Below are 22,767 nucleotides of genomic sequence, written 5' to 3'. Positions count from 1 at the left end.
AGCTTCGCACGTTGGACATACAACAGCGCAAACTAAGGCATTGTTCGTCGCGCAAAACGTTGATGAAGATAATGTGGTCGGACGGGTAGAAGGGTAGGCGGCATCGAAGTGGAAGTGGAAGACGACATACATGCTTGCGAGCCATGAGTTTTCACTAGTGTCACATCCACATGCTCTAGGTCCTTGCGTGTTCAGGGCCGCGTGTGTATGTCTGCTCCATCTACTCGTGCTCATGGTTGGGCATGGCGGGTACGCGGCAACGACCATGCGTCAGACACCCAGCAAACTACTCCGCATTGATCCCTGTTAGATACATGGTGAAAAGCACAGTGCTAGAGACGCAACAACACAAAGTGATGGCACAGTTGGGAGCTGTTGGGTTTCGTAGTAATTTCAAAAAAATTCCTACGCACACGCAAGATCATGTGATGCATAGCAACGAGAGGGGAGAGTGTTGTCTACGTGCCCACGCAGACCGACTGTGGAAGTGTTGACGCAACGTAGAGGAAGTAGTCGTACGTCTTCACGATCCAACCGATCAAGCACCGAAACTACGGCACCTCCGAGTTCGAGCACACGTTCAGCTCGATGACGATCCCCGGACTCCGATCCAGCAAAGTGTCGGGGAAGAGTTCCGTCAGCACGACTGTGTGGTGACGATCTTGATGCACTACAGCAGCAGGGCTTCGCCTAAACTCCGCTACAGTATTATCGAGGAATATGGTGGCTGGGGGCACCGCACACGGCTAAGGAATAGATCACGTGGATCAACTTGTGTGTTCTACGATGCCTCTACCTCAGTATATAAAGGACTAGAGGGGGGAGGCTGGCCGGCCAAGGGAGGGCGCGCCAGGAGAGTCCTACTCCCTCTGGGAGTAGGATTCCCCCCCCCCCCCAATCCTAGTTGGAATAGGATTCCTTGAGGGGGGAAAGAGAGAGAGGGGGCCGACCACCTCTCCTAGTCCTAATAGGACTAGGGGAAGGGGGGAGGCGCACAGCCACCTTGGGCTGCCACTTTCTCCTTTCCACTAAAGCCCACTAAGGCCCATATAGCTCCCGGGGGGGGGTTCCGGTAACCTCCCGGTACTCCTGTAAAATCCCGATTTCACCCGGAACACTTCCGATATCCAAACATAGGCTTCCAATATATCAATCTTTACGTCTCGACCATTTTGAGACTCCTCGTCATGCCCGTGATCACATCCGGGACTCCGAACAACCTTCGGTACATCAAAATGCATAAACTCATAATATTACAGTCATAACCTTAAGCGTGCGGACCCTACGGGTTCGAGAACAATGTAGACATGACCGAGACATGTCTCCGGTCAATAACCAATAGCGGGACCTGGATGCCCATATTGGCTCCTACATATTCTACGAAGATCTTTATCGGTCAGACCGCATAACAACATACGTTGTTCCCTTTGTCATTGGTATGTTACTTGCCCGAGATTCGATCGTTGGTATCCAATACCTAGTTCAATCTCGTTACCGGCAAGTCTCTTTACTCGTTCCGTAATACATCATCTCACAACTAACATATTAGTTGTAATGCTTGCAAGGCTTATGTGATGTGCATTACCGAGTGGGCCCAGAGATACCTCTCCGACAATCGGAGTGACAAATCCTAATCTCGAAATACGCCAACCCAACATCTACCTTTGGAGACACCTGTAATGGTCCTTTATAATCACCCAGTTACGTTGTGACGTTTGGTAGCACCTAAAGTGTTCCTCCGGTAAACGGGAGTTGCATAATCTCATAGTCATAGGAACATGTATAAGTCATGAAGAAAAGCAATAGCAACATACTAAACGATCGGGTGCTAAGCTAATGGAATGGGTCATGTCAATCAGATCATTCAACTAATGATGTGACCTCGTTAATCAAATAATAACTCTTTGTTCATGGTTAGGAAACATAACCATCTTTGATTAACGAGCTAGTCAAGTAGAGGCATACTAGTGACACTCTGTTTGTCTATGTATTCACACATGTATTATGTTTCCGGTTAATACAATTCTAGCATGAATAATAAACATTTATCATGATATAAGGAAATAAATAATAACTTTATTATTGCCTCTAGGTCATATTTCCTTCAAGAGCCTGGGAAAAATAAGCATAGACAACAAGTCAACAATGGATGTTAGGAAGCGTGGACGTGGAGCTTCGGGGACCTCAGGATCTCCAGTCGGCCATGTACTACACTGTAGCGACCAGACCTTAAACAGTCTGATCTCTGTGTTCCGGTGTCATCCCTGGATCAGTAATGCTGACACCACACAGTACTCGGAGGATTTATAGCAGAGTAGCAATCACACACTTATTACATCGAATGTCTCCATAGAGAACTTATTACAAATAAATATGGCTTAAGGCCATCTAATAACGATAACAGCAGAAGGCTTGAAAGATAAGTGAGTCCATCAACTCCAACGGCATCACTGAGTATAGAACCACGACCTAAAAACTCCTTAATCATCATCTGAAAAGTCTGCAACATTAACGTTGCAGCCCGAAACGGGTCAGCACATGGAATATGCTGGCAAGGTAACACATAGAGAATAATGGAATGAAACAGCTATACTATATGCATATTTGGCTGGTGGAAAGCTCTATGGTTACAGTTTTGCATAAATCCAATTTTTCCCTACTTTAAAGGAATAGATTTATTTAAATATCATGGTGGTTGTTAAACATTGAGAATGGTTGACAGCATTCTCAATCCCAATTAAGCATCATCATTAAACAAAGCCCACAAAATTAATTTAGGGTAACATGTTGAGATTCACATGAAAATTCAAGTACTAGATACTCAAGATGTCCATAACCAAGGACACGGCTAACCATGATTAGTTTATTATACTCTGCAGAGGTTTGCGCACTTTTCCCCACAAGACTCGATCGCCTCCGTTTGGTTTCTCGCACTACATGGGGTTTGAGAAGACGGATGACCAAGACATAGTCTTTCAGAAGCGCTAGCACCTTACGATAGGTAGACCGTACCACCTACATCCCCTACATCTGCTAGTCTACCATTGTAAGAGTTCGCACGACTTAGTCAACTATGCTAGAGCCCATAATAGCTTGTGGCTGCACACGGAAGTTTCTAGTATGAATAGTCTCATGATCCCTTTGAGTCTGGGTGGCGGTCCAAAAGAAAACAGGCAAGTCCTGGAATACCCAGGTGCCTCAATCCACCCAGATGTGTGTTTAAGTTGTCACCTTAGATATACCATTAATTAACAATCTCACATCTGTCATGGATTTCACTCACCCAATCCACGTCTACTAGCATAGCATGGCATAATAAGCAAACATAGAAGTAACTCCCAAAGGTTTGATAATAAACAGGTAATATGTACTACCTCATCTACTCCTCATCCCACAATTTAATTAGATCCTAATCATGCAATGTGTGAGGATTGATCTAATGCAATAAATCTGGGTAGTAGAAAAGGTATGATCAAAGTGTTACTTGCCTTGCTGATGATCTGCGAAACCTAACGATTCGAAGTAACAGGCGGCGCACTCCGGGTATTCTATCGCAGACAAACAAAGAAGCATACAATAAGTACTCATCTAATGCACAGGTAAAACTCAAATAAGAGATCTAACCAGAAGGTTCAACTTAAAAACTCCGGTTGGCAAAAAGAATCAAATCGAACGAAGCAACGAAAGTCAAACGGCGAAAGAAAACAATTTCGTTCTAGTAATCTGGATCTAGGGAAAATTTTACAGTAGCAAAAACTTGTTTAAGTTCGTTAAACGGATAGAGTATTTCGAGACGAATCCCTAGGCGCTTGAATCACCTGATTTCAATAAACGAGCGAAAAGTTCAACTAAAACGAAAATCGGATCAGGAATCGCGATCAGAAAAATCGCGGATTTAATCCGAGAAAAAGAACAACGACGAACGCCGAATATTTTTTTTCTCTTTTTTTTCGGCACGGAAAATGAGGCGCGACGAACCTCGGCGGCGGAAATCCGGCGGCGGCGCGCGCGGATCGAGGCAGGGCTGATGGGCTGGGGCGGCTCGGGGCGGCGCTATTTAAAGGCTGCCCCCAGGCGGTGTCCCGCTCGGGTACGGCCCGAAGTCGATTCGTTTTTTTTATTTTATTCCGCTCGGAAGAAAAATAAAAAGAAATACTAAACGGACTCCAAAAATTCCGGAGTAAATTTCACGGGCTTTTAAAATCAAGCCGCACAAGGTGAACATTTATTCGGGCCCTAAATGCAATTTTGAAAAACGCACATTTTTCCTAAATTCAAATAAAACACCAAAAAACTCCGAAATAAAATCTTATTTGATTTTATTATTAAATCCTCAATATTTCTTTATTTTGGGAAAGTCATTTTATTCCCTCTCTCATATTTTTGTAATAGAAATAATTGATGATAAAATAAATAAACTCAAATGATCCTATTCTCAAAATTTGAGAGAACTCAAAAATGAAAATAACGAAATCCCCAACTCTCCGTGGGTCATTGAGTTGCGTAGAATTTCTAGGATCAACCAAAATGCAAAATAAAATATGATATGCATGATGATCTAATGTATAACATTCCAAATTGAAAATTTGGGATGTTACATACGCTCGCGCTTTCGAGCGTCGCGCGGTGGCCATCCAGCAGGAATCACCATCCCGGACCGCTGGGTCGCTACGCGGACCGGATTCCGCACAGGGTCGGCCTGCATAGCCTTCTGCGGCACCCCTCGCCGTGACCGCGGTGCGCCCGTTCCGCCGGCTCACCTCAGCCGAGCTACTCGAGCGTCGCCACCAATGGTTGTGCTTCAACTATGACGGGCCCTACACACCCGACCATGCTTTCCCGCGACTCTTCTACCTGGAGGTTGCAGACTACATTTCGGAGGACGCCGTCGCCGCCGACCTGGCCGCCCCAACTGTCGAGAAGGTGTTTGACGCTGGTTGATCACCTTAAGGAGTTCCGCAAGCGCTTCCCCACCTTACAGCTCGAGGACGAGCTGTTTGTGCAGGCGGGGAGAAGTGTTATGGTAGGGTACAAGTTCTTACCACATACACAGTCCAGAGCAAAAGGGAGTGGATTTACAGCTTTGTGCTCAGCGTCACCAATGCAACTGACCCATACTAATGGTGTCATCTCTGGAGACTGCAGCAGTAGGTTGCCAAATAATAGCGCAAGAAGTAATAGTAGCAGCCTTGGAGCTCCACGCTGAAGCTGGTACATAAGAAGAGAATCACACTGGATATTGTTCTTATCTTTCTAGAAAAGAGAAAAAATGATTGAATTCCGGTTTTTTACACACAGTAGAGCTAGCCATCAACATGCCATGGACACTATGAAGCTAGCCTTTGTAGCACGTGATTTTTTGTGCCTATCCAGGAGTAAAAAAAAGAGTTCTTTAGAATAGATCCTTTGAAAACAATTCCTTGAATAAATTTCTCTAGAGGCCCATAAACAAGTCAGGGAGAAAAAGAAAGGAACATCACATGCATCTAGGAAAAACACATGCCTGGGACAACCACTATGTGGTGGTAAATTGCTAGAAAGGGGAGAAAGAATGCATGTTCTCCCAGATTTGTACACGTAGTTGCATCACTACATGCATACATTGTTCTACCAAGGATGCATATACAGTCTGCATTAAGGCACACCTATCCCTCTTCCAACAGAATGAAGCAGGCAATGTATTGTATCAATCATATGAATGACATGCTTGTAGTCAATTAAGTACATGTGTCAACAATCAGAACAAGAATAACCAAGTTCTTCGACCAAAGTTCAAACTTATCAAGTGGGATAAAATTTGAAACTGTAAATTCAAAGAACAAACTAAAATTCAAGATCATCAAGACGATAGCAAGCGAACCATTTTTGTGAAGTTGTCATACTCAAAATCTCAATCGATAATGCGACCAGTGAAGTCACGTAGCACCTAGGAAAAAGCATAGATTGATTTGCTTAAATTAAAATAGATTTATGCGGCAGTTTTTTTAGAGAATAAGTGAGAAAAACTGCACATAATATTTGGGTAGGGAGGGTGGTATCCTCAATATTGTTTCCATATGAGCAGGGGGAAATGTTATAATCCACATCACCAGCATCCTCTGTTATCCCCTCTTCTTGTGTGCATTAGTACATTTTTTTTCTAAATTCTGCTTGTTAAAACAGGGTCAAACTAACAACATGAAACTAACAAAAGGCTGATTGTATCCAGAACTTGATAATAAATAAAAAGCTCTTGACTTCACCGCAAGAAAAAGCAGGAACATGTTAACATGAAGCCGGCTATATAACATATTAATATAGTTTAGGATCTCAACTGAAACAAATACAATAGTTTTATTTTGCAACTGGTGTTATTACTGTTGGATGTGATTGCATATCGTGTATATTCACTCCTAAAGTCTCAATGTTACCAAAGAAAATACTGAACATCGGCAAACATACACACAAGAAGCATCTGCATTCACAAGTACACAGAACTTACTTGGCAATATAAGTACTTGGAATTTTCTTGCAAAGTTAATATGTTCAAATGTAGATCAAGGTGGCATAGTAATATCTACCTGTTCTACAAACTGTATGTATCTTGCAACATCATATTTGAATTGAGTTCCGCCTCCAGGGAAAACAAGATAATCGACGGACATTGTGTCCCAGTTCTGATCCTTCTTATATTCCACCAGTTCGGGGTAACCGGGTGAGGAACATTGTTGTACCAAGTATGGAATTCAGAAAGGAGATTACCAAAGCATTAGTAGTCTGCTAATTAAACCTTAAGCTACAGAAGGCATTGATTTAATGAAGGTAAACAGTACAAGTTGCACTATCTGCCTTGAAATCTCATAATGGTTGAAGGATCAAGGGTCCTAATTGTGACGCCCCCGATTTGACCGTACACTAATCATGCACGCAAATGTGTATGACCAAGATCAGGAACTCACAGGAAGATATCACAACACAACTCTAGACACAAATTAAAATATTACAAGCTTATATTACAAGCCAGGGGCCTCGAAGGCTCGAATACAAGATGCTCGAAGCACAAGAGTCAGCGAAAGCAACAATATCTGAGTACAGACATAAGTTAAACAAGTTTGCCTTAAGAAGGCTAGTACAAACGGGGATACAGATCGAAAGAGGCGCAGGCCTCCTGCCTGGGATCCTCCTAAACTACTCCTGGTCGTCGTCAGCGGGCAGCACGTAGTAGTAGGCACCTCCGGTGTAGTAGGAGTCGTCGTCGAAGGTGGCGTCTGGCTCCTGGGCTCCAACATCTGGTTGCGACAACCAGGTAGAAGGGATAGGGGGAAAAGAGGGAGAAAGCAACCGTGAGTACTCATCCAAAGTACTCGCAAGCAAGGAGCTACACTACATATGTATGCATTGGTATCAACTGGAATAAGGCTATCATATGTGGACTGAACTGCAGAATGCCGGAATAAGAGGGGGATAGCTAGTCCTTTCGAAGACTACGCTTCTGGCAGCCTCCGTCTTGCAGCATGTAGAAGAGAGTAGACTGAAGTCCTCCAAGTAGCATCGCATAGCATAATCCTAACCGATGATCCTCCCCTCGTCGCCCTGTGAGAGAGCGATCACCGGTTGTATCTGGCACTTGGAAGGGTGTGTTTTATTAAGTATCCGGTTCTAGTTGTCATAAGGTCAAGGTACAACTCCAAGTCGTCCTGTTACCGAAGATCACGGCTATTCGAATAGATTAACTTCCCTGCAAGGGTGCACCACATAACCCAACACGCTCGATCCCATTTGGCCGGACACACTTTTCTGGGTCATGCCCGGCCTCGGAAGATCAACACGTCGCAGCCCTACCTAGGCACAACAGAGAGGCCAGCGCGCCGGTCTAAACCTAAGCGCACAGGGGTCTGGGCCCATCGCCCATAGCACACCTGCACGTTGCGTACGCGGCCGGAGAGCAGACCTAGCAACCTCCATTACAAAGGAAGTCACGTTACGCAGTCCAACCCGGCGCGCGCCGCTCAGTTGCTGGCGTCACGAAGTACTTCGGCTGATACCACGACGTCGAGTGCCCATAACTGTCCCCGCGTAGATGGTTAGTGCGTATATGCCAGTAGCCAGACTCAGATCAAATACCAAGATCTCGTTAAACGTGTTAAGTATCCGCAAACATCGACCAGGGCCAGGCCCACCTCTCTCCTAGGTGGTCTCAACCTACCCTGTTGCTCCGCCTCAAAGTAACCGTTGGGGGCCGTCGGGAACCCAGGCCCACCTCTACCGGGATGGAGCCACCTGCCCCTTCAGCCCCCATCTCCGAACAGTATCACAGGTAATGTAACTGTGTAAAGTATATCGTATATGCCCGTGATCACCTCCCGAAGTGATCACGGCCCAGTAGTATAGCATGGCAGACGGACAAGAGTGTAGGGCCACTGATGGAACACTAGCATCCTATACTAAGCAGTAGGATAGCAGGTAATGGTAACAACAGTAGTAGCAAGGACAGGCTATGCATCAGGATAGGAATAACGGAAAGCAGTAACATGCTACACTACTCTAATGCAAGCAGTATAGAGAAGAGTAGGCGATATCTGGTGATCAAAGGGGGGGCTTGCCTGGTTGCTCTGGCAAGAGAGAGTGGTCGTCAACACCGTAGTCGTACTGGGTAGCAGCGGCGTCGGTCTCGGTGTCTAGCGAGAGAAGAGGGGGAAGAAACAATAAATATAATGCAAACAAATGCATGACGATGCATGACATGACAAAGCGTGAGGCTAGGTGCGCCCTAACGCGGTACGAGGTGGTACCGGTGAAGGGGGGAAACATCCGGGAAATTATCCCCGGTGTTTCGCATTTTCGGACAGATGAACCGGAGGGGGAAAGTTGCGTGTTTGCTATGCTAGGGATGCGGGGCGGATGAACGGGCTGCGTATTCGAATTCATCTCGTCGTTCTGAGCAACTTCCATGTACAAAGTTTTTTCATCCGAGCTACGGTTTATTTTATATTAATTTTCAAAGTTTTAATTCATTTTTAGAATTATCAGAATTAATTTAATTAGGAAATGCCATTATGATGTCAGCATGACATCAGGGTGATGTCAGCAGTCAACAGTCTGTTGACTTGGCCAAACTGGCGCGTGGGTCCCGCATGTCATTGACTGTTTTAGGTAATTAAGGATAGTTAATTAAGTTAATTAGCTAATTAGGTTAATTAAGCAGGATTAATTAAGTTAATTTAATTAATTAATTAAATTAATTGTTTTTATCTTAATTATTTTCTCTCTTAAAAAAAACGTTCTGTGGGGTGGGGCCCCCGTGTCAATGGCCTAGAGGCCTAGCAGTTTTGGGCGCTGGTTGCGGGCATAGCCCGAACGGGTGCACGCCCAGGGGCGGGCAAAACCGACCGGCGGCGAGCGGGCGCAAGGGCAGCGGTGGCCGGAGCGATGGCGGGCAGGGGGCCTCGGTGGTCGGGACGTGCGGGCATGCGGGTGCGGGCGAAGCCGCAGCCCGCCTGGTAGCAAGGTGAGGCCGGAGCGGGGTCTGCTCGGCGCGGCCGGTGCAGCCGGCCGGCGCGGGCGCGGCCGAGCCGTGGTCAGCGGCAGGAGGCAGGGGGAGCCACTGCGGGGGGGCGGCGACGCATCGGCGGGTCGACGGCGTGAGGCGCGCTACGGCGACGGCAAACAGCAGACAGCGAGCGGCAGTGGAGGGGACCGTGGCAAAACTGTACGGGACAGAGGGAGAGACGGGGGAGGGCGAGGCCCTCACCGGCGATGTAGAGACCAGGGGGGCGGCGAGGCTCGAGGTGGCTTTGGGAGGAGGACGGGGACGATGCGCGGGCGGAGTGGAGGCAGGCCGGCGGGGAGGTCCGACGTCGTGGCCTCCGGCGAGGTCCTCGGGCGGCGGCGTCGAGGCGATCCGGCGACGGCAAGGGATCAGTGGCGTATCCGCGCGACGAGGGCGAGGTGTAGGTGGGATGAGGCGGCGGCGAGGAACGCCGGCGGCATCGGCAGGGGCGGGGCGTCGTGCCCGGCCCAGATCGGGCAGAGGGGGGTGAGGAGCGAGGGGGGAGTGGGGGTTTCGTCCCCGATCCAATCTGGATCGGGAGGGGGGTGGGAACGACGTGGGGGGGGAGTGCGGGTGGTTGGGTTAGGGTTTGTCCAGGGGTGGGGGTTATGGGAGTGAGGGGTGTGGCCGGTTGGGCCGGTGGCCGAACGGGCCGGCCTGCTGGGCCGAAGCCCAGTGGGGGGGCCTTTCTCTCTTTTCCTTTTTTTCTTTTGTTTGTTTTCTGTTTTCTTTTATTATTTCTTTCTTTCTTTATTTTAGTTGCATTTTAATTTAGTAAAATATACACTTAGTATTTCAACTTAGTCCATAGTCACACAAAAAAATCTAGACCCCAAATAACTTAGTTTGACATTTTATTAATTATAAAAGGTATTTAATTAATCGTTTTGCTACTGTTTTATTTATCTCATAGTATTTAAACATTTTATAAATGTGTGGTTTTCCCATCATAATTATCTATGCAATATTTGGTTCACTCCGAACATTTTAGTTTTAATATTTGAAAACTTTTATCGTTTGCCTGATTTTGAATTTGAATTTGAATCGGTTTCGAACTAACTCGAGATTAGCAACTATAATTGAGGTGACGTGGCATCATTAGCAGAGGAGCATTGTAGCTTAATTACCCGGGCGTCACAATTCTCCTCCACTACAAGAAATCTCGTCCCGAGATTTAAGAGGGGAAGTGCGGGGAAGGGATTAGGTTGCGAAATTCTAACGGGTCTTGTTGGTCTTGGCTACTCTTCTTGAGGAGGTCGATCCATTACATTGTTGTCTTCACTTCTCTGCTTCAGGTCATCATGGTGATGTCGTTCTTTTCTCGGGAACTCCAACGTACTTACGAATAGGTAAGGGGCAGCTCGGCTACGACAGAATGCTTATGAGGGAAACAATCTGGGGGTTAACCCATGAATGAGCATAAGATTATCTCTCGAGTTGAACATATCGAATACATCAAGAGTAAGGTACGAAGGTACAATAAGAGGTTCCAAGTGGATAGATAGTTGCTCGAAGTCTGAACCAGAGTGAGAAAGGGTTTCAGAGCAGCGAGAGTAAGTATTGCGTCTGATACCAGAATAGAGCATTAGGAAGGTGGCCCGTGAATTAAATACGAAGCCAAGCGCGAGGAATAACTTCGACAACAGGGTGTATAGGAGAGTCGGGTTTCGATCCTGTGGAACTGTGGGTTATGGGCCCACCATGTGGGTTAAAACTAGGAAGGGCGTTGACATCTTGCATGGTCATATAGGCAAGGCATGTCAGAGGTTAGTATGTCGGTTATGTCGACAACAACATCGGTACCAAGGGCGAGGGACGAAGAGAACCATTTTCCTGCTCGTTGAACGAGGCGGACCATTAGGCAAAGTTTCTCGTCCATCGGTGGTTACCGGAAATGTCAACAACAATAGTAACAGGGTCTTACTGACAGAGTTGTACACTGAGGTGCTTATAAAAGCAGTGACGTATTACTGCTTAGATCATATAAACCTCAAGAAGTTTAAACAGAACAATGGAAAGGAGAATGTGATTATCAGATTAAACAGAACAATGGAAAGGAAAATGTGTTTAAACACATATTTCGGGGGTATATCCTTCCCAAGAACAAGCAGAGTATGATATCCAAGCCCGGATATTAAGTAGAAAAGCCTCTAGGTAAGGGGAGAGAAATTTCATGACATTATCCATATAGCGTTGTTTGGATAATTGAGCAAGAAACAATTAGCATTGGGCTTCAAATGTTCTTGTTGATGAAGAGAGTACCACAGACATGCTTTGAGATAGCATTGACATGGTCTTTAATCAAAGGTCGGAGTTTGGATATACAAAGGATTCACCAGGAACAATTTATAAAGAAAGTCATTCCATTTCCTCATGGAAGAATGGTTATCCTTGCTAAAAAGGAAACTAAAACATTAGGTACTACGGTGAGGTGTGCTAGGCATGACATCACCTTACCGAGTCATATAAGGACCAATATTATGACTCTTGAAAAATGTTCCAACCATCATATATGACCGAGGTTCAGATCCGATTGGTGTCAGGTTACCTCAGACATTAGGATGCCTGAGAAGAAAAAGGTCCAACATAATTTTGACGAGATGACCATGTAAGATTCTCGAGGAAATGAACTATGGAAGCGAGTTCCAAAACAAGAGTTCATCATTAAACCAAGAAGAGGATGAGGAGGTAGCTGATGAACTCAGTGACAATTCATTGATATCTCCAAAAGATGGATTTCCACGATTATGTGAACAAGGAGATAACATTTTCAGATCAAATAATATAATGAAGTATGCTCGAGGAAAACATACACAATTAAACATTGGTTGAAAGGTGTACCCGAATTATGGGTTGGGTTGCACGACCAATGTCAGAATGGTGATTCAATAATCAATAGTCTAAGAATGAACTGATATGGCAAGAAGTATCACTTGTACCAAGAATGCATAAGAGGTGGTGAAATTCCCACAACATTCTTGACATAAAAGGTGCAATATCCAAGGTAAAGAAGAACAATGCTGGGTAGCAAGGAACTCAAGGTATAACACAAAACACGAACAAGTTTGTGTCGAACGGAAGGCAATAAAGTGGTAGATGATAAAACAAATCATTAAGGGCAAGGATGGTATTTCTCATCATGAATTCCATATAAATCTTGGAAGAGCTCAGGATGTTCCTGATGACCACGACACATTTGTCGAGAGATTTCAAGATGTAAACAATCAGCAACGACATCGAGTCAAAGAAATGATGAAGCGGAAGGTCATTGGAACCATGGGTAGGACACAAACTTTAAATCAAGCTTGTTGTTCAAGGTGAACTGATATGACGAGGAAGACCGACGTAAGCTTAAATCATCATCGAAAGTTTTGCTCCGGGATTAAGGACCAGGTAGCACAGTTAAAATTTAGCACGATAATGATATAGCCGATCAGGCTAGGAATGACTTGAAGGATTATTAAACTCGTAAGCAACAAGAATTACTTAGAGTTATTGAATCAGAGTGCGGAATCGATTCACTTATCGGTGTTCTCGAGTGACTAATAACTCAGAACCTGGGGGGTCCGAGATCGGTGAGAAACAATACTAGATGAAGACTCGCAGGAAGTAACACAGTACTCGAGATACCAGAGGTTAATACTCGAGGAAGATCAAAAATAGAGGTTGCAGAGATGTATCAATCAACAAAAGACAAGTGCTTTAACTTGTCTGAGAAATGGAATCAAGGAGAAAATGTGGTCGGGATCATGATTGCAAATGATCAATACATAGATACCAGATGATGTCATATCAAGGAAATAGTTAATATTGCAAGAAACTTCTATGATAGGATCTACATCGTGTCTATGGGCATGAACACAAAGTTCAAGGTCGACTCCCACTTATTTTATGCATAACCTTTCATTCACTTCTCACATTCGAGGAAGTTGTAGTGTTGAAATTTTATCTGGCAAAATACCAGAAGTGTGTGACTCGTGAAAACTTTCGAGTTCACACAGTTTAGAGAAGGCATATGTTCAACCCATAGGGGCTTCTTAGAAACATATAACACAAGTTTCAAGAGTAAATATCACAAGCTCGAAAACAGAGCATGGTTGAGAAAACAGAGGATACAATTTACCAAAAGCATTATGTATCTGAGGAAATACTCACCAGCTTATAGAATATGAAGGATGTTGTCGGATAAAATCCAACAAAGGATCTGGTGGTCCACCAGGGGTCTGATGTGAGCATCGGCACTCAACCAGAGGAAGAGACAATGCAAGGAGATCAGACTATAGAAACAACTGACTAATTCAAAGCTCAAATGCAAAAGATTTATGATTTCCAATCAAGGGATCAGAAGCAAACACTCTGATTAAGGATGGATAAGTTGCGTATGCTTAGGGGTACAATCGATGGCAATCTGATTGGTCGAGAACCAGCTCATGTTTAAAATGATGTCTGAGTCGGAAAGATAATTTAAAAGGATCAACTAATGATTGCGTGCATTCGCACTCATGTTGAATCAATAGGATCAAAAAGACGATGCCTAAGGATACTAGCGAATATTGCCAGACATATGGAAAGCATCCATAATGCAAGCAGACAAGTATTGCAGAGCAATAAGCTACTAAGGATTTTTGGAGGATCGAATAGTATTTCGAAGACCGTTGTGAAACACATGAACAACTGGGGGATGAGCGGATACTCGATAAGTGCGAGAATTATCCGTAGGGGTATTCGGGTGACAAAGAACAGCAAGGCAATAAGCTCAAAGGATTATCGAAACAACGACGAGTATTTCGGGGTATCTTGTAATAACAAGACCAACTGGGAATAAAAGTAAGAACGACAGGTGTAAGTATTTATCCATAGGGATTTTTCGGTGGTAGGGAATTGCAAAAGCAACAGGCACAAGGTCTCAAGAAAATATCGGGGAGTATTGTCAGAATCTTCTGTTGAAGCAGTCGACCATCAGTAATAAGGGGCTCTCCGGTGAAAGTGATAACGAGATCCTAATGTTAGATTTAGCAAAATTCATTTAACCCGAATAGAAGAGAGATCAGAGTCCTAGAGTATAGACAAGCAGTAAAAGATCCTAATACCATCCAGATGGCGACGTGGGCCCGTAAGGCACACAGCCATGTTAGTATAAGTTTTTCAATGACTAGACTCGACTTCGGCCAAGGAGCGTGGAAGGGGGATTCCTACAGGCAGTCGGCTCTGATACCAACTTGTGACGCCCCCATTTAATCGTACACTAATCATACACGCAAACGTGTACGATCAAGATCAGGGAACTCACGGGAAGATATCACAACACAACTCTACAAATAAAATAAGTCATACAAGCATCATATTACAAGCCAGGGGCCTCGAGGGCTCGAATACAAGAGCTCGATCATAGACGAGTCAGCGGAAGCAACAATATCTGAGTACAGACATAAGTTAAACAAGTTTGCCTTAAGAAGGCTAGCACAAACTGGGATACAGATCGAAAGAGGCGCAGGCCTCCTGCCTGGGATCCTCCTAAACTACTCCTGGTCGTCGTCAGCGGGCAGCACGTAGTAGTAGGCACCTCCGGTGTAGTAGGAGTCGTCGTCGAAGGTGGCGTCTGGCTCCTGGGCTCCAACATCTGGTTGCGACAACCAGGTAGAAGGGATAGGGGGAAAAGAGGGAGAAAGCAACCGTGAGTACTCATCCAAAGTACTCGCAAGCAAGGAGCTACACTACATATGTATGCATTGGTATCAACTGGAATAAGGCTATCATATGTGGACTGAACTGCAGAATGCCAGAATAAGAGGGGGATAGCTAGTCCTTTCGAAGACTACGCTTCTGGCAGCCTCCGTCTTGCAGCATGTAGAAGAGAGTATACTGAAGTCCTCCAAGTAGCATCGCATAGCATAATCCTAACCGATGATCCTCCCCTCGTCGCCCTGTGAGAGAGCGATCACCGGTTGTATCTGGCACTTGGAAGGGTTGTGTTTTATTAAGTATCCGGTTCTAGTTGTCATAAGGTCAAGGTACAACTCCAAGTCGTCCTGTTACCGCAGATCACGGCTATTCGAATAGATTAACTTCCCTGCAGGGGTGCACCACATAACCCAACACGCTCGATCCCATTTGGCCGGACACACTTTCCTGGGTCATGCTCGGCCTCGGAAGATCAACACGTCGCAGCCCTACCTAGGCACAACAGAGAGGTCAGCACGCCGGTCTAAATCCTATGGCGCAGGGGTCTGGGCCCATCGCCCACTGCACACCTGCATGTTGCGTACGCGGCCGGAGAGCAGACCTAGCAACCTCCATTACAAAGGAAGTCACGTTACGCGGTCCAACCCGGCGCGCGCCGCTCAGTCGCTGACGTCACGAAGGCTTCGGCTGATACCACGACGTCGAGTACCCATAACTGTCCCCGCGTAGATGGTTAGTGCGTATAGGCCAGTAGCCAGACTCAGATCAAATACCAAGATCTCGTTAAACGTGTTAAGTATCCGCGAACATCGACCAGGGCCAGGCCCACCTCTCTCCTAGGTGGTCTCAACCTGCCCTGTCGCTCCGCCTCAAAGTAACCGTCGGGGGCCGTCGGGAACCCAGGCCCACCTCTACTGGGATGGAGCCACCTGCCCCTTCAGCCCCCATCTCCGAACAGTATCACAGGTAATGTAACTGTGTAAAGTATATCGTATATGCCCGTGATCACCTCCCGAAGTGATCACGGCCCAGTAGTATAGCATGGCAGACGGACAAGAGTGTAGGGCCACTGATGGAACACTAGCATCCTATACTAAGCAGTAGGATAGCAGGTAATGGTAACAACAGTAGTAGCAAGGGCAGGCTATGCATCAGAATAGGATTAACGGAAAGCAGTAACATGCTACACTACTCTAATGCAAGCAGTATAGAGAAGAGTAGGCGATATCTGGTGATCAAAGGGGGGGGCTTGCCTAGTTGCTCTGGCAAGAGAGAGTGGTCGTCAACACCGTAGTCGTACTGGGTAGCAGCGACGTCGGTCTCGGTGTCTAGAGAGAGAAGAGGGGGAAGAAACAATAAATATAATGCAAACAAATGCATGACAATGCATGACATGACAAAGCGTGAGGCTAGGTGTGCCCTAACGCGGTACGAGGTGGTACCGGTGAAGGGGGGAAACATCCGGGAAATTATCCCGGTGTTTCGCGTTTTCGGACAAACGAACCGGAGGGGGAAAGTTGCGTGTTCGCTATGCTAGGGATGCGTGGCGGATGAACGGGCTGCGTATTCGAATTCGTCTCGTCGTTCTAAGCAACTTCCATGTACAAAGTTTTTTCATCCGAGCTACGGTTTATTTTATATTAATTTTCAAAGTTTTAATTCATTTTTAGAATTATCAGAATTAATTTAATTAGGAAATGCCATTATGATGTCAGCATGACATCAGGGTGATGTCAGCAGTCAACAGTCAGTTGACTTGGTCAAACTGGCGCGTGGGTCCCGCATGTCATTGACTGTTTTAGGTAATTAAGGATAGTTAATTAAGTTAATTAGCTAATTAGGTTAATTAAGCAGGATTAATTAAGTTAATTTAATTAATTAATTAAATTAATTGTTTTTATCTTAATTATTTTCTCTCTTAAAAAAACGTTCTGTGGGGTGGGGCCCCCGTGTCAATGGCCCAGAGGCCTAGCGGTTTTGGGCGCTGGTTGCGGGCATAGCCCGAACGGGCACACGCCCAGGGGCGGGCAAAACCGACCGGCGGCGAGCGGGCGCAAGGGCAGCGGTGGCCGGAGCGATGGCGGGCAGGGGCCTCGGTGGTCGGGCGTGCGGGTGCGGGCGAAGCCGCAGCCCGCCTGGTAGCAAGGTGAGGCCGGAGCGGGGTCTGCTCGGCGCGGCCGGTGCAGCCGGCCGGCGCGGGCGCGGCCGAGCCGTGGTCAGCGGCAGGAGGCAGGGGGGCCACTGCGGGGGGGGGGCGGCGACGCATCGGCGGGTCGGCGGCGCGAGGCGCGCTGCGGCGCCGGCAAACAGCGAGACAGCGAGCGGCAGTGGAGGGGACCGTGGCAAAACTGTACGGGACAGAGGGAGAGACGGGGGAGGGCGAGGCCCTCACCGGCGATGTAGAGACCAGGGGGGCGGCGAGGCTCGAGGTGGCTTTGGGGAGGAGGACGGGGACGATGCGCGGGCGGAGTGGAGGCAGGCCGGCGGGGAGGTCCGACGTCGTGGCCTCCGGCGAGGTCCTCGGGCGGCGGCGTCGAGGCGATCCGGCGACGGCAAGGGATCAGTGGCGTATCCGCGCGACGAGGGCGAGGTGTAGGTGGGATGAGGCGGCGGCGAGGAACGCCGGCGGCATCGGCAGGGGCGGGGCGTTGTGGCCGGCCCAAATCGGGCAGAGGGGGGCGAGGAGCGAGGGGGGAGTGGGGGTTTCGTCCCCGATCCAATCTGGATCGGGAGGGGGGTGGGAACGACGTGGGGGGGAGTGCGGGTGGTTGGGTTAGGGTTTGTCCAGGGGTGGGGGTTATGGGAGTGAGGGGTGTGGCCGGTTGGGCCGGTGGCCGAACGGGCCGGCCTGCTGGGCCGAAGCCCAGTGGGGGGGGGCCTTTCTCTCTTTTCCTTTTTTTCTTTTGTTTGTTTCCTGTTTTCTTTTATTATTTCTTTCTTTCTTTATTTTAGTTGTATTTTAATTTAGTAAAATATACACTTAGTATTTCAACTTAGTCCATAGTCACAAAAAAAATCTAGACCCCAAATAACTTAGTTTGACATTTTATTAATTATAAAAGGTATTTAATTAATTGTTTTGCTACTGTTTTATTTATCTCATAGTATTTAAACATTTTATAAATGTGCGATTTTCCCATCATAATTATCTATGCAATATTTGGTTCACTCCGAACATTTTAGTTTTAATATTTGAAAACTTTTATCGTTTGCCTGATTTTGAATTTGAATTTGAATCGGTTTCGAACTAACTCAAGATTAGCAACTATAATTGAGGTGACGTGGCATCATTAGCAGAGGAGCATTGTAGCTTAATTACCCGGGCGTCACACTAATACTATCAGATTATGAATCTGAACCCTTCAAACCATATAGATTTTCCTCTGCTAATACTTCACAGCTGCAGGAGTCCTTCTTCACTACCAATGATGCCCTGATGTATGGATAATAATTAGACTTGTCACAAACAAGAACTTTGAAAGCAAATTATCTCCAAAGGAATCAATAATGCCAGACACCTTCTTTAGGCATTCAGATGCATACCAAGAAGATGGGCTGGAAGAGGCGGAGCTGGGCTGACCGCCGCCATATGCGACCGGGGATGGAGTCATCGGCCACATTTAGGGCCCTCCCGCAGGCCGCCTCCCCGGCTGCAGCGGCCCCGAGGAGCCCTCGGCAGCAACGGCCGCGCGGGGCGTGCTCAGCGGAGAGATCGGCTCCGGAGAAGGCTGGACCCTGTGGAGACGGCGTGGCGCCAGAGGGACGGATCGAGTAGAGCGAGGCGGAGCAGATGGAGGCAGCGGCGCTGAGGTGGGAGGGGAGGCGAAGGCGGCCAAGCCGCGGAGGAGACGAGACAGCGGTGAGGGAGGATTGCGTGAGTGCCCAGCTCTTTCTCTCTGTCTTCTTATTATTCTTCCGTTTTCCCAATGAACATCCAACAAGGCGTGGCCCACTCAAAACAAGAGAAGGAGAAGGCACTCCTGCCAAACCCATGAGCCCACGCAACAAAAAATAGTGTATACCTGTGTCGACGTGGACATATCGAGAGGTCGCTCTTGATGCACACGTTAATGTTTTTAATTATACTTGCATAAATGTGTGCGTAGGGAGAATCATGATGAATCTTCTAAATAATTTTGAGTTTTACACATTGAGAAAAATGGATGGTCTTTTAATATAGGAGACATGTTGATTAAGGAGAAATGATATTTCAAACTATTTGTACGAGTTGGGAATAAAAGATTGTGTACTTTATAGGAAAACTTCAAATTTATTAATAAATTGTTTTGTATTAAGTTTAGTATAATGTGTTAATTTAAATAGACGTATGTTACACGTGTACATTTATTAATCTAAATAGACGTGTGTTGCACGGGCATACACTTAGTAGTGAACACCGTGTGCAGGGAGGAAGCACCGTCGGAGACGAAACCGAAGCAGCAAAAACACCTTTCCGGTTAATAATCCAATCATCGCACGGAAAACACCACGTCTCGTCTGTCCATGTAGCAAAAGCAAAGCAATTAGTAGCAGAAGACGCCACGCAAAGCCCAGTCCGGCGTCGCCTCCTCCTCCTCCGGCGATAGGGTTTCCCCCGATGGAGCAGCCCTCCACCTCCTCGCCGGCGGCGCCGCCCCCGCCCCCGCGGCGGCCGCCGACGAAGGTCCGGCTGCGGCGCCAGAGGCTGGAGGCGCTCCTGCAGGAGCTCCGGCAGACGCTCGACGGGATGGGCGACGCCGATCTCGGCGCCTCGCTCTCCGACGCGGACGCCGGCTCCGAGGCGCCCGAGTACGGGGACGGCGAGGGCGGCGGAGACGACGACGACGACGGTGACTCGGCGGCTTCGATGGCCAGCGACTCCGACCGCGCCACGGACCAGGTACGGTACGGATGCGGCGAGGTTTGGGACTTCGAGCCTGAAAATTCAGCGCACGAGGCTTTAATGAATTGCATTAATTGGCGTGTAACTGTTGAGCAATTGCGGTAATTCGACCAAGTTCTCGTTATTTCAGGTTTGTCGAACTAACTTGATCGGTTATTAGCCATCTGGATCTGAATTGGGGGTACCTTTGTTTCCGTAACTAGTTAAAAAGTGCTTCGATGCTACTGTTCTCATATTTGTCTGTGGTTCCTCTGCTTGGTGAGTGCTGACTGCGGACTAGTTGTGAACATCTGGAGTCAGATAGCCTACCATGGAAAGATGTCCTTTTATTAGAAGCAGGATCAGATGCAGTGAGGTTATCCAAAATAAAGATGTTGACATCTGTGATGGTGGAATAGTGGAATGTGATGGTTTAGGCTAAACATCTTCCTAGTATTCATAAACTAGGAATATAACTGCCGTTAACAGGGGGTGAGGATCAAGGATCAGTATAGCACGTGCAACCATTTTTCTATTTTGCACGTTATCCCCACCCTTGCCATTTAGAATGTGTGCCGAACAATCTCATGTCACTTTGGTTTTATTTTCTCGAGTGATATGAGGGAGATCATGGAGAGTTTTTATTATAGCTCATGTGCTATGAAGCTGTTAGCTGTCCCAACACTCTGAAGTCTGAACGGCTTGCTTTCACCTTGCAGGTGTTTGATCTCCTTAAATCTAGGTTTGAGTCACCAGAATTTCTTCAGGAGTTCCATGAAATTCAAAAGTCTGTATGTCAAAATGGTGCGGGTATGCCTCCTACTGAATGCACTTGTTACTTTGTTAGTTATTACTGCTGGTAGTGCCTAATGTATCTAAGTATGGACACCTAAAATAACTAATGCAGTGGAATGTTGTGTTTCGCATATCTTTTTATTTAACCTTTCTCGAAATAGAGTTGCGATACTCTAAAGTTCATTCGATGTTCTTTGCCACAGTTGAATTGGATAAATCATGGGATGTAATAAAGGCGGGAGATGTGTGGGAAGATGATGACGACAATGGATATGTTCTTGTTAAGCCAGAGGATGCAGCTGAAGGGATAGCTTTCTTTGTAGCCACATACTTATCAACACTTACAAAAACCAAGGTAGGAATGTGATTCTATCATCACCTCGATACCTTCGTTCCTGTTCCCTTATGATGTGGTTTGATGCAATAAACAATCATTGATTTAACGTCTGTCCACATGATAATCAGTGTATTTGAGAAAAATTGGTTCATTTCCGTGTCACCACATCTCTCTATAAGAGATGCCCCAGTTACCATGTTCCGGACTTTATACTTGTGCTGCTCTTCTCTATAATATATCAGTGTTTTTTTACCGAGTCATTTCTTTTCATGTATGTGAGTTGATCTATACATCTGATCCATGAATATCTCATGTTCTACAGGAATTATCTCCTGATCGACTTCAGAAAGGTTTGCTCTCTCTTTTCTTTGTTCATCAGAATGATTATTCGAATCATTTCAATAAAAGTTCTGATGCTGAACTTCATCACCGCTCTTCTGCCAGCCCTTAAGAAGACATTTTCAGCCGAGAAGAGAAAAGGCAAACTTCGGAAGGCATGGGATGGGACAAAAGTCATTTATAATGTAGCTTCATGGGGTGCTACAGCTGTTGGGTAAGTTATTCCACTAACCCTGGGCATGAACTTTCAAGAAATGTTGACCCAACCTGCATAGCTTGTTGGTAAGCTTGGGTTCCCGATGGAAATACTGCAAATTAGTTTTCTGTCAATTTCATCTCACAAAGCACACAAGCTGCTGAGCATAGTCAAATATGCTGCCAGCTATGCCTTCAGAGTTTGTCTTAGTCAGCCGTTATGTAATCCCTTCCAATCTAGTGAGTTACATACTGAAGCTTCAAAATGCTCCTGAAGAGAGGTTATGCTCTATTGGTCTTCACTAGTCCTAACTAACCCTGGGAGCAAATATGTTATATGTGTTGGCTCCATGATTGATCACTTCCAGTATCTGATGGAGCCAACAAATCTAGACTGGTTCTGGCGTATGTAAGATTGCCATATTGAGGCATCAATTGGGAATGGGACCGGTTCGGACAAGGGACAGTCATACCCTTAAAAAAATTCATCTAAATCATAAATATTAACAGCCTTATTTCATTTGTAAGTACTGCATGTATGCATAATACATATCCTGTGTAATCTGATTGCAGTGCACATTTTTCATGGTAACAGCATCTACAATAACCAATCAATTCTTAAGGCAGCAGGCACAGCCATTCAGATGTCCTGGCGTGTGGTGTCCAAGTTCCTGTGAGTGATGGGTGGTGGTGATTGTTGTAACTGGCGTGCTACATTTATTTAGGTAAAGGATACCACATTGGTTGGAAATGTCCGAGTAGTTGATATACTGCCGATTGAAGAATTGTGGTCTAGAGTATGTCTGTTGGGATGTTTGAAGGATTGAGGCTTAGCGTTTAGGTTTGTTGATTGAAGGCGCGGAAGCCCATTTAAATAAATTATGTTGGTGCTAGAATGTAAATAGGCCATTTATCTGGCTGTGTGCGGCAACTGAAGCTCGGCATATGTATCCCCAAAATGTAAATATGACATTCATGTCAACAACATTGCATTGTGCCAGAATAAACTTTGTGAATGAACTGCACCAA

General features: G+C 46.3%; 1 protein-coding gene across 2 annotated transcripts; it reads left to right on the top strand.

Moving 5' to 3' along the window:
* Window positions 1–19,673: 19,673 nt before the first annotated feature.
* LOC123104031 (uncharacterized) lies at window positions 19,674–22,763 on the top strand. 2 transcript variants are annotated; one of them, XM_044525753.1, is made up of 6 exons: window positions 19,674–20,090; window positions 20,792–20,882; window positions 21,071–21,222; window positions 21,527–21,554; window positions 21,649–21,757; window positions 22,312–22,763. In XM_044525753.1, the coding sequence occupies exons 1-6, from the start codon at window positions 19,809–19,811 to the stop codon at window positions 22,328–22,330; spliced, it is 681 nt and encodes a 226-aa protein (XP_044381688.1). In that variant the 5' UTR covers window positions 19,674–19,808; the 3' UTR covers window positions 22,331–22,763. The 2 variants fall into 2 exon arrangements, with proteins under 2 accessions (XP_044381688.1, XP_044381687.1); XM_044525752.1 differs by having other exon boundaries at window positions 19,678–20,090; window positions 22,334–22,763.
* Window positions 22,764–22,767: the final 4 nt, after the last annotated feature.

Source organism: Triticum aestivum, chromosome 5A (genome assembly GCF_018294505.1).
Source record: "Triticum aestivum cultivar Chinese Spring chromosome 5A, IWGSC CS RefSeq v2.1, whole genome shotgun sequence".
Classification (NCBI taxonomy): domain Eukaryota; kingdom Viridiplantae; phylum Streptophyta; class Magnoliopsida; order Poales; family Poaceae; genus Triticum; species Triticum aestivum.
The sequence above is the reverse complement of the archived record's forward strand: the minus strand, read 5'-3'. Positions and strand labels throughout refer to the sequence as shown.